The 12,331-nt window shown below is 38.9% G+C and overlaps 1 protein-coding gene across 3 annotated transcripts in view; it reads right to left on the bottom strand.

The window, feature by feature from the left end:
• Positions 1–12,331, bottom strand: part of LOC112296524 (signal recognition particle subunit SRP54) — a 77,635-nt gene that overhangs the window by 14,161 nt on the left and 51,143 nt on the right. Inside the window, exons 1-3 of one of the 3 annotated variants that reach the window (XM_024551324.3) lie at positions 6,996–7,117; positions 6,643–6,767; positions 1,275–1,448 (exon numbers count right to left, since the gene is read on the bottom strand). The exons of 1 other annotated variant lie outside the window; for it this stretch is intronic. In XM_024551324.3, coding sequence (XP_024407092.3) covers positions 1,275–1,448; positions 6,643–6,767; positions 6,996–7,068 — 372 coding nt within the window. In that variant the 5' untranslated portion in view covers positions 7,069–7,117. Of the gene's footprint in view, positions 1–1,274; positions 1,449–6,642; positions 6,924–6,995; positions 7,118–12,331 lie in introns of those variants that run through there. One more of the 3 variants, XM_053928229.1, reaches the window with a different exon arrangement.

Below are 12,331 nucleotides of genomic sequence, written 5' to 3' on the forward strand. Positions count from 1 at the left end.
AGTAAGATAAATTTTTTTTTAGAGACAGGGGAAGGGAGGGAGAAGGAGAGGGAGACAAACATCCATCGGTTACCTCTTGTACCTGCCCCAACAAGGAACTCCCAACCTAGGCATGTGCCCTAACTAGGAATCAAACCAACCAGTGAACATTTGATTAGAGGGACGATGCCCAACCAACTGAGCCACACCAGTCTAGGCTAGTGAGATAAATCTCAAAGAAACCTATCCACATTTTCAAGGAACTCTTGACACTTAATTTCAACTTCCAGTTAAGATGGTGGCATAGGTAGATGCAGTACTCACCTCCTCCCATAACCACATCAAAATTACAACTAAACTAGAGAACAACCATCATTCAGAACCACCTGAAATCTAGATGAATGGAAGTCCTACAACTAAGGATTTAAAGGAGAAACCACATGGGGATTGGTATGCGGGACAGAGACTAAGAACAGGCTAGTCCCACACCCATGTGTGGCAAATACAAATTGGAAGGGATATCTCAGCTGCAGAGCTTCCCCCCTGAGGATTCCAGCCTCACACCAGGTACACCAGGTACCCCAGCCCAGCGGGGTTGTTGGGATGGGTAGAAAAGGCGAAGGGATTAAGAAGTACAAGTTGGTCGTTACAGAACAGTCATGGGGATGTAAAGTACAGTATAGGAAATATAGTCAATAATATTCTAATAACTATGTATGGTATCAAATGGGTATGACATTTATCGGGATGATCACTTAGTAAGTTACATAATGTCTAATCACTGAAGTGTACACCTGAAACTAATATAATATTGTATGTCAACTATAATTGAAAGAAAAATGACTCAAAAATAAAAAAAAATTATTTCAGGCTACTGAAGTACAGGAAATAATTCCACCCATATTGTATAGAAATACTATTTCCACCCTAGCCAGGTGGCTCAGTTGGTTGGAGCATCATCCTATACACCAAAAGGTAGTGGGTTCAATTCCTGGGCACATACCTATTGGGCACATACAGGAAGCAACCCATTGCTTTCCCTCTCTTACATCGATGTTTCTTTTTCTTTCTCTCTCTCTTCTCCCCTCCCCTCCTCCTTCTCTAAAATCAATGAAAATATCCTCACGTGAGGATTTTAAAAAAATACTGTTTCCTACCGAAATCATAATGCATAATTTTATAATCAGATTACAGTTGATTAAAACCTCAAAAGACCCTTCCATTTAATGTTTATGGGGAAACAAATCAATGAAAACAATACCCATTGACAAAAAGATCACCAGCATCAAACCTACCGGATCAACAGTAGGCAGAACATCTTTCTTCTCCAGGGCATCAACCTCATCTTCATCCGTGCTGTATTCTTCCATTGTTTCACCACTGACAAAATGAATGACTCTCCGTGGGACTTTCTTCTTTTTTCCGATGACTCCCAGTTCTACATTTTCAAAGCCTCTTTCGTGACTCATCTAATGTCATAATAAATTAAGAAAATAAGAGTTTCGACTGAGATTTTCATTCATATGACAAAAAAACTTACAGCTTGTTTTATTTTAGGGAATAAAGAAACATAAACCAATCCTTAAACAGTTTAAAAAAAAATAAAACAGGCCATACACACAAAAAAACATTAATAGCATCTAAGAAGAGTTTAATGAAAAATAAAGCAAACATCTGCATACTCACTACATAGTCTATGGCATTCTAATTACATGCGAATTTCACTCCTAGGTAAATGGTAATTTTACCTTGTACATGTGGCCATGTGCCAAACTCACAGTAAGTGCATACCGCGGGAGAGGATGAAGAAACTTTTTTCCCCTGTCATTTTGCCTCAAGTTTAAACTCCTAAGGGAGACTCCAATAACTCTTTTTCTTTTAAGACTATTTATTTATTTATTTGTTTGTTTGTTTATTTATTTATTTATTTTAGAAAGAGGGGAAAGGAAGCAGAAAGAGAGGGAGAGAAACATGTGCAAGAGAAACAGACTGGCTGCCTATCGTACGCCCTTAACTGAGGGCCTGGCCCGCAACCCAGGCATGGGCTCAGACCCAGAATCAAACCCGTGACCTTTCAGTCCACAGGCTGGTGCTCAATGCACTGCGCCACACCAGCCAGAGTTCCACTGAATCTTCTTACACGAAGATTCTGAGAAGGCACAATATTAAGTAATTGTGAAAAAAATATCTGGCAATAGTGAAAATGGGGGAGGACGTACAGGTAAGGGAGTAGTCAGGGGGCCTTTTATTTATTTTTGTATTTTGTTGTTTGTTTTGCTTTTGTGAAGAGAATGTGTTCATGTTTACTGGTACAATTTAAAAACTAAACCAAAGCAAAATGACACAGGACTGTAGGACTGCCATGATCAGAACCCATGTCAGAGGAATTATCTAGGATAGTCCAGAGTTTAAAAATTTCATCTTCTATAAAGATTCTTAAACTTGTAAATATGATCAAACATAATTTAAATCCATGATTATTATTCAACTACTTGTTAAGTTCTTTGAACTACATTAGCAGTGATGGAATTGTGCTGATAAAAAATAGTGGACTAGAATTGCCCAGTTATCTAAGTATAAGTAACTTCATTTTTACTCATTTGTTCCTCTTAATCTTCTAAGGTCCTTCTTAGAAAATAGATATGGTTCTTCTCTGCTCTTCGCTTCCCAAAGGTAAGGTTAGTCATTAGCCAGGGTTTGAATCCAGATATATCCAACCCAAAGGACACAGGCGTTCACTGTTCCATTACACACGTGGTCATCACTGCCAGCAACGGTACTTGCTGTACAGCAAACTGAGATCATGAAAACCTTGATAGCTTGAGCTATCCATGGATTAACTAACCTGAAAAAAACAAAACAACAATTTCCCCTAGCCTGTCCTAAGGGTTCAAACAAACCCCAGCCCTCAGTAAATGAAGACCAGCCCGTTTATTGTGTCCATTAACAAAATGGACAACGTAAGGCCCATCCAGGCCATTCCTACCCAATTTCATTTTATCCCTTGATATAAGATTTGGTTCATGGTTGTCTTGATATCAAAGTCTCCTTTCGGACCTGCTTATAGGCAATGGGAAGTCAGAAGAGCTACTTTAGATCTCCAGTTATCATATAAATGGATGGATCTGAGGCCAAAGCAACAGTCCCAATCAGTGAATAGAGCAGAGACCTTTCACAGCACACCGCCAGGCTCAATTCAACCCCCAACCCACGCCCATCAGAGCAGAAGCTTCTCACCGCTCCCTCTGCAATCTCTCATTTGCTCAACTACTTTATCTTCCTTAGACAACTTTAATAAATCAAAACAGTCTAGCTGGGTCTTAACAACTCATATAAACTTAGCTACTACCTCTACTAACTCTGACTCTTGGTTATATACTTTCCAAAAAGTTAAAAAAAAAAAAACCTACAAAAGGAAAGGCTGAAACACGATTCATATTTTTCATTACATTAACAGTTGAATATAAATAGAACTTTTTAGTGATATTCTCTCCATATAAATATGCAACTAAAATGGCATTTTATTTGCTCTAATTATTACATTTCATATAAAGATTTTTATTAAAGAGATTTAAGGGCTTTTTTAAATTTAATATTAATTTTTGATATAGTAACCCAAACTTTATCATCTTAAGCAGGAGTGAACAAACTTCTCCTGTTGTGAAGGTTAGAAAGTAAATATTTTAGGCTTTGAAGCTATAGTCTCTGTCATAACTACTGAACTCTGCAAAAGCAGCCACAAACAGTCCATACCAAATGGGCATGGCTTTGTTCCAATAAAACTTTATGTAAACTGACCCAGCTGGTGTTGCTCAGTGGGTTGAGCACCAGCCTGTGAACCAAAAGGTTGCTGGTTCAATTCCCACTCAGGGCACATGCCTGGGTTGCAGGCCAGGCCCCCAGCTGAGGGCGTGCAAGAAGCAACTAATCAATGTTTCTCATACACATTGATGTTTCTCTCTTTCTCCCTCCCTTCCCCTCTCTAAAAAAATAAATAGAATCTTTAAAAAAAAAACCTTTATGTAAACTGATAGTTGGTAGGATCTGGCCCATAGCCGTTAATCTGTCAACCTCTCATATGAAGACACCAGAATGACAAATTTAAAAAATCTGTGAAACAATCTATGACACATGACTCCAACCTCAACTTGGGGGGCCGGGTACGGGAGTCAGTTAAAGGAGGTATCGATAGGTAAAACAACTGAAAAGTAGTTTGGTACAAAATTTCAAATAATTATAAATGGAAATTATTCTCTGAATTTTGCAAACATTTTATTTTTACAAAAAAAACAAACAAACAAACCCTGTAAACCTGCAAATAAAAAATGGACTGTCAATTATACAAATTCCATTTCAACAAACCACAAAGATCTGAAAAGACAGTTTTTAGTATCAGGAAATTATAAAATGCAATGCCTATTAACATGTTATTACATTATATGGTTAACCAGTCTATAATTTGCTTATCTTGTTCCTCAGCACCTATTTTTAATGGCAATATGCTTTTTGTATACTCCCATAGCACCCAGGACTTCTTTAAAACACGTTCTTCACAATTAGGCGGTTAGCAACACAGGAATAGGCACAGTGTGTATCCTGCATTGTTGTATCCTTAACCTACAGTTCCTGACACATGGTAAGTGATTGGTAGCAGAGGTGCTAAATAATACTAAATGAATGAGTAGTAGTGAAATTTTAACTCCTTTAATTCTGGTTAAAAGTCTAGTCAAAGAAGCTGTTGGTTGGCCTGGTTTCAGGCCTAATGCTAAACACAGACCCAAGCTCATACCTCTTTCGCCCTTCCCTACACAGCACTTGGGATTTCTCAGTTCTGACAAACCAATGAAGGACTACAGGATGGCAGCTTCTCCTTCCATCCGAATCCCCACCTCACTGACCTCTTCCTTCTTACTGTGGTCAAACCCCTAGACATAGATCTGGAGTTCCCAGAGATGTTTCCACTTCAGGAACGTGTAAATGAGAGAGCAAGAAGGGAAAGTTAGAAAAATAGTTTCTACACTATGAACCCATTTGTGTTTAACAAGAAAGATTATCATATAAGCATAGGAAAATGCCAGAAAGAATATACCAGAAATTCAGTCACTTTTGGGGAATGTGAATGTGAGGAATGGGTGATGAAGGGACTCGTATGACTTATTACTTTTGGCTCTAGGGCTTTCTTTACTGCTTAAGTATTTCAGTATTTTTTAACCAAGAATATGAAAATGACATATTACCAACCCAAAACAAAGAGCCTTTCTCCAAATATTTATCTGGTAAGTCAGTGCAGATATGTTTATTTTGCTATTAGACTCAAAGCTTAAGTAGTGAAAAAAAACAATTATAGTAACAGCGGAAAAGAATCAAAAGGAAAACACATCAAGTTCAAGTGTACCTGTCAACAACAGGTCTCAAGTGAAGTGAAAAGTGGCTTCCTAATCAATTAGTTTGCCCCTGAATTCCTTCTCCCAGGTTACCTTCCTCCTCCTTAAGTAGGAGAAAAGCAAGACATTACATATAAAGACTAGTATGTAGAAAGTTTTTGTTAATGCAAACTACATCTTGTAAGAGCTATAGTGACATTCAGGTACTATTCTCTGGGAATCCGCAGTTTAGGGGAAATGTCTCAGTAACATTCAAGTAGTTAAGTCTCAAAAATGAAGCTAGTGAATCCTCAACAAGGGTGGGAAGTTTCCTATACAAGAGCGAAATGAGGTTTTCAATCGCCGTAAGTGTACATAACTGAGCTGCTTTCAGTTAAAGCAATTTCTTCATTAGTTCTACTTAGCCAAAGATCCTAAACTGCTACTTTAGACTACTCAATCCAAAACAAAACAAACCGCCCAGTCTTACCTAACTCGCTACACTTATTCTATCCAACACGGTAACTAACCACTTACCACATGCGGTTAATGCTCACTTGAAATGTGGGTAGTTGGGCTCAAATGTGCAGTAGTTTAAAATGCATACAAAATTTCAAAGACTGATACCAAAAGAGTAAAATATCTCATTGATAACTTTCCCACTAATTACTTGTTGAAATTTGTTTTTGAAAATTAGGTTAAATACAACATAATATTAAAATTAATTTCACCGATTTCTTTTTACTTTTTTAACGTGGCTGCTAGAAAATGCACAAAAATTTACAATGCGGCTTGCATTGTATTTCTATTGGACAGCGCACCTCTGGGCCTTGGTTACCTCACTGGTGAAATGGAGTAACTCCCACTTCATGCAGAAGTTATAAGGCTCAAGTGGAAGAGCCTGTAAAATCTTAGCACTTATTGGCTATTAGCTAAGCAAAGGGCAGAGGCCAAGTCAGGCGCTTGCAAAAGGAGAGACTGAGACGGTACTGAAGCCGGCGTCACCTGGCCTCCAGCCACTGAGGCCACCTTTTTTCGGGGACGCGCCTGAGTTCTCTGGTTCGCAGACCCGAAGCTGTCGTATCTCCCCTGGAAACCCGAGGCCGCCCCAGAGTCTGTGGCGCTGCCAGCGGAGGCTTGGTGAGGGATCCGTTTCTCCAAGCCCGTGTCTATGCGCAGAGGCGGGGACACTGAGGAGGAATCCTGAAACGCACCTCCCGCAGAAGGCGGGCAAGCCAAAAAGGCAGCGGGCGGACCGGGAGGAGAGGAGGCTGGGCTCTCCCTAGGCGGCCTCGCCTACCTGGGGCGCTGAGTCCCTGACCGCCGCCGCGGCCACAGCTCCTGAGGCTGCGACTGCTTCTCCTTCCGCACGGCTCACAGGCTCCCGGTCCATCGTTGAGGCCGCCACACGGCTGCTGGCGCTGGCTAGATACAACGTAAAGGCCGATAAGCCCACTTCCATCCTCTGCCTCCCCGCCCAGTCAGGGACGGAGCCGGAGGTCGGGAAGTAGGATTCTCCCGCACCGCCGCCTCTGGCCGCGCCCAGCCAAACCGCAGCAGGAAGGGAGGGGGAGCGGGGCGGGGCGACCCTACCCGAAGGGCGGGGCTCAGCACCCCTGACTGTACAAACCGCGGCCTGCGAGGCAGAACTACCTGCTCCTGCGCGGCGGGGAGGAAGGGATCCGGGCCTGGCTTTCAGCATTACCGCTTCCGGTCCGGCCCACATCCGGAGTTCGCGGGGCAGCTGCCTGGCATCACCAGTGACGTAGTACTTCGTTACCTGTACCTGGAGCCTTGGCTTGGATCTCCAGGCAGCCGCTCACCAGCTTCATCCTGGGCAGCCACCCTCCAGAAACCTTGGTTTCTGCACTTGTGAAATGAGAATAGCTGCCTAGTGGTCTTCAAAGGCTTGGGCTAAAATGTGTTTGCTGAAAATATAAAATGTACGGCTCATGCTACATATTCCACTCCTACCCTGATGACGACGGTCTTAGCCAAAATAGCCTTTAAATAAGAGGCTCAAAGGCGAATTTTGCTTACACTTGTCTGAAATATTTAAATATAACTGTAAAAAGTTAGGGGAGACCTGGAGAAAAGCAAAAGGCAACAGCAACTTTACATTTTGACAAGTGTGAGGAATAATCATCTGCTTTAGGGGTGTGTGTGTGTGTATGTAGGCATCCCAGACTTTTCCCATTTTTCCCAATGTTCAACTGAATTAAAAAACCATAATTGCAATGATTACTGCATTACTTAAATTACATGGGGTATTTTCTAAGGGGCTAATTAAAGCTCAATCTTATGAAATTCCAACAAAATAAATTTAAGAAAGCCTATTTAATTACTATTCTTGTTGCAAATAAGCCAAATTAAAACTGAATTTATAGTAGGTAGTCTTAATTTGGCTATCTGATAAAAAATAAGGGTGATTTTTAGGGGGAAAATTGTGTTTCAATAAAATCTAGAATACACAGTTATGGTTATTAAACTCTAAATTATTTTTCCCCTACAAAAGTCATGTTGCAGTGATTACTGCATTACTTTAACTAGTTGGGGGCATTTCGAGGTAAATGAGTCTTTTTGTAATTTTAGTATGAAAGTCTTCACGAATTGTAGAGGTCAAAACTAAAACACATTATTTTGGCCATGGTGGGTGGGGTGTGGAGTTAATTTGATATTTTAAATTCCATTTTCATGCCAGTCAAAATTTAGAAATAGTCCACAAAGTTATGTTCTAGAATGTCTGTTCTTCAGCATGGCACGAGCAGCCAGCCAGCAGAACACTCCTACAACCTTAACTAGTCCCTTCTATCCTGTGCAAAAGTTCTTTTCCTTTACGCACTGTTTAATAATGCTGTACAATTTCCATCTTGCTAGAACTATGATAACCTAAAACACAAACCAAAAACCTTAAAAATAAAAGCTGGTAATTTGAAAAACATCTACATTTTAAACAATGGTTGGAAATTCATTATCTACTCCATTTTAAAACCATCTACATTTTAAACAAAGGTTGGAAATTCATAATCTATTCCAGTAATAAAATCAAATTAGCTTGTTGCTGAGGTTAACAAGTTGTAGTGACCTGATCTGATGCTGTATAGTGGCTTTAGCCAGGGGTTGAGTCAGTCAAAAATGGCAAAAACAAACTATGCTAAATTTAAAAGAAAAATAAAGAGCCAATTGTTAGACTTCATGAATTGACTTTCATAAGCAACATAGTTTTACAGTGCCTCTATTCAGAATCCTATTCCTCTTCCTGGCAAGAAGGGTAATCAACAATCCTTATTAAAAATTTGTGGAATGTTTATAAATGCAAGATTTTATCTTACAAATTGATAATTAAACATCAAATAACAATTTTCACTGCTGAAGCAGAACTCATTTTCATGGTTTATAAGTACATTTCCTAGTTTACTAAACTAAAATGACAAGCCACATTCCAATATGAACTGGAAGTTTGTTTTTTTAGGATTTTATTTATTTTTAGATAGAGGGGAAGGGAGGGAGAGAAACATCAATGTGTGGTTGCCTCTCACATGCCCCCTAATGGGGACCTGGCCCACAACCCAGGCATGTGCCCTGACTGGGAATTGAACCAGCAACCCTTTGATTTGCAGGCTAGCACTCAACCACTGAGCCACACCAGCCAGGTGAACTGGAAGTATTTTCTAAAAAGTTATTTTTTAAATAAATATGCAACTGAAGAGCAGTCTATTACAAATAAACAATTCATGGCAACAGAAAAGCATAGAAATTCTAATGGTTTTAGTTTGGGCACTTACATCTTTGTCATTATTTCCAGACTGTCACGGTCAACTAACAGTGGGCAACAAAGCAACATCCCAAATCTCTCCTTTCGCTTTATAGTATGAGTTGTATCACTATGACAACAAATTAATTCAGGTATTACTATAATTTATCTACATGGAAACATAATTGTGGTCTAAATTTATCATTTAATGATACATACAAAGCTAAAAAGGTAAATTTGGATCTATTTCAGCAAAAGGCTGGGAAAACAAATCTGAATAAAATTCAATAACCAGGACTGCCCATCAAATAAAAAACAAGACTTCCTTGCGGTTTTGACATAGTTACATCTATATTTTACTAGAGCATATTATTAAGGTTATCCCATCCCTCAAATAGGGAGATATATTTTCATCTTCATTGGTGTAGGAAAGTTAGGTAGTAAAAATGCATGTTAAGTTGATTTTAAGCATAAAGATAAAGACATTGTTAACTGTAGTGGCTTCATTTATGGAGCCCAACATACTAGGTACAGTGATAAGGGCTTTTCTTATATTAACTCTTCTTCACAACTCAGAGATACTATTATAACCACCAACATTTTAGCCCTGGCTGGTGGGACTCAGTGAATTGAGTGCCAACCCAGGGAACGAAAAGTTGCCCAGTTCAAATCCTGGTCAGGGCACATGCCTGGGTTGTGGGTCAGGTCCCCAGTTGGGGGTGTGTGAGAGGCAACTGACTGGTGTTTCTCTCCATCTCTTTCTCCCTCCTATCCCTCTCTCTAATAGATGAATAAAATCTTTTTAAAAATAATTACTAATATTTTACAGATGAGCAAACAAAGGCTTAGTAACTTTCTCAAGGACACAACCGATAAGCAGCAGAGCAAGATTCAAACCCAGGCAGTCTGATTCCAGAGCCTATCTTCCACTCCTCTGCCTCTGTGAGAATGAAAATGTCAGAAAAATTCTTAGACCAAAGGTAAGTGGATATTTGGAAAGATTTGCACGTAAATAGTAAAGTGTACATTTTTTCAAGTCAATTATAAGTAAACTTTAAGTCCCTATATATAAGAATCAAACGAAAATGGCAAGTAAACTTGTTCTATTTGGTGCTATGTGTATATATGTATATACATTTGTTTTAATTGAAATTTGGCAGATATTTCTGTCATGAGACTATATTATTTATATTCAACTACCAGAATATTTTATGTGGCATTAGTCATAAAATACTAGTTTCTTCATACGATATGCCTAAATACAGTAATCTCACTATTGAAGACCTGTGCATCTTAATCTGAAATCTGTAGAACCCTAGGGGTCTTCTGATAATAATCTATAAAACAGGTATAAATATATAATGAGGATTTCTACCAGTAAGGATGCCTTTTCTCTCGGGGCAAGATCATCCATTGCATCTTTTAAAACAGTAAGAAGGAACTCGTGGAAAATCACAGTACACACACATCAACTGAAGATTTCACACCCCTGCATTCCTATCAAATGGAATGCCAAAAACCAGGGTAATAGTTCTTGAACCACTTCTGCCAGAAATGAAATTCTGAACCTCTTAATTGATTTCCCAAAGTCAGAAATTATGGGCCCATGAATACATCCAATAACTCTTACCTCCTTTGTGCCACCGAGGAGCGAATTTCCCTAATTCTATTTTAAAACCATAAAAATCAAGCAAACATGATCCCTAGACTATGCAGATATACAGACATTGTATGTTCTCCTCCCTTGATGTAGATAATAGGACCTTTCCCTTGAAAGAGGCTCGCAAAACTTTGCCTAACATTACTTAAGAAAACTAGACCTCAGGCATAGGACCTCACTCACATCTGCTTTTCTTAAGAAGGAAAAAGCTTTATGCAGCAGTGTCAGAGCCTCAGGCACCAGATAGGGGGTTTTCTCTCTCTCAGGTTCTACTGAATTATCCCCCTTACAAGCAGGTACTGTAGTGTAATTTCTTGATCCAGCTGCTATATACCAAGAAATGCATTGCTTTAGGCCAGTGATTTTCAACCTTTTTCAGCTCCTGGTACACATAAATTATTATACTAAATTTCTGGGGCACACCAAAAAATGTATTTTATTTTTTGCCAATCTGACCAAAAAAATAGGTATAATTTTGATTTACCAAAAAAAGTAATAGTAATTATCTACTTTTTTTGCTCCAAAGTGACTTTTTAAAAACTCAGGTGCTTATACTTGTATATAAGGATTTCTGCTACCAAGAATTAACCAATCAGATGCAACCTCATTACAGGACATGACAAATAAGATACAACTTACACCTTTCTTACATGACCTATACATTTATGGTTCCCGACAGGGCATTCACACCAGAGGACTATTGTTGTGTTGGCTGTTGTCATTGTTTTTATTTGACAATCTCAGGGAAATGCCCCTGACTAGTCAAGTATTGCGTATTTTATTTTTAAAATTCTTGTAGCACAGCAGTTGAAAAATCACTGTTTTAGGCCGAGAAAATCCATTAAGCCAAGTAAAGCTAAAAAATATAACTTGCTGTTCAAATGATTTCAAATGTAATGAGAATTGCAAACAGTAGCGTAGGCATGCCAAACTCAAAAGAACTGTATCACATTACATTAATTCATATCATGTTTGTATGTGACTATTGTGAAGCCATATCGTTCAAGCTAGTTATGACCTTGAACCTATGCACCAAATATACATAACGGTATTTGAAAAAAGAGTTTGTTTGTATCTCTTAGATCAGCCACAACATCAGCAGGGTTTAATGTTATCAAAGGAAATGTGCCATACTTATCAGCTTGCAAGGTATATTTTCACTTTAAAAGTATCTAAAAATTACCTTTTAGGAGGAAGTCTCAGAAAGAATACTAACCGAAAAAGAGGCAAGTCAACTATCAGATACTGAGTTCAAAGCAATGGTCATCAGGAAACTCACTGAGCTCTCTGAGCTCAAAGAGAACTACCAGAAACTACAAGGAAACTACAATGAACTCACTGCAAACTATATCAACATGAAAAAGGAAATAGAAAATATCAACAAGAGCCAAGCGGAAATGAAGAATAAAATTTCTGAATTGAAGAACACAGTAGAAGGAATTAAAAGCAGACTTGATGAAGCAGAGGATCGGATCAGCGAGCTGGAGGATAAAGTAGAAAAAAACACCCAGAAGGAGCAAGAAAAGGAAAAGAGGCTCAGAAAGAATGAAGAGGCAATAAGGGAAATGTAGGACA

Source organism: Desmodus rotundus, chromosome 7 (genome assembly GCF_022682495.2).
Source record: "Desmodus rotundus isolate HL8 chromosome 7, HLdesRot8A.1, whole genome shotgun sequence".
Lineage (NCBI taxonomy): Eukaryota > Metazoa > Chordata > Mammalia > Chiroptera > Phyllostomidae > Desmodus > Desmodus rotundus.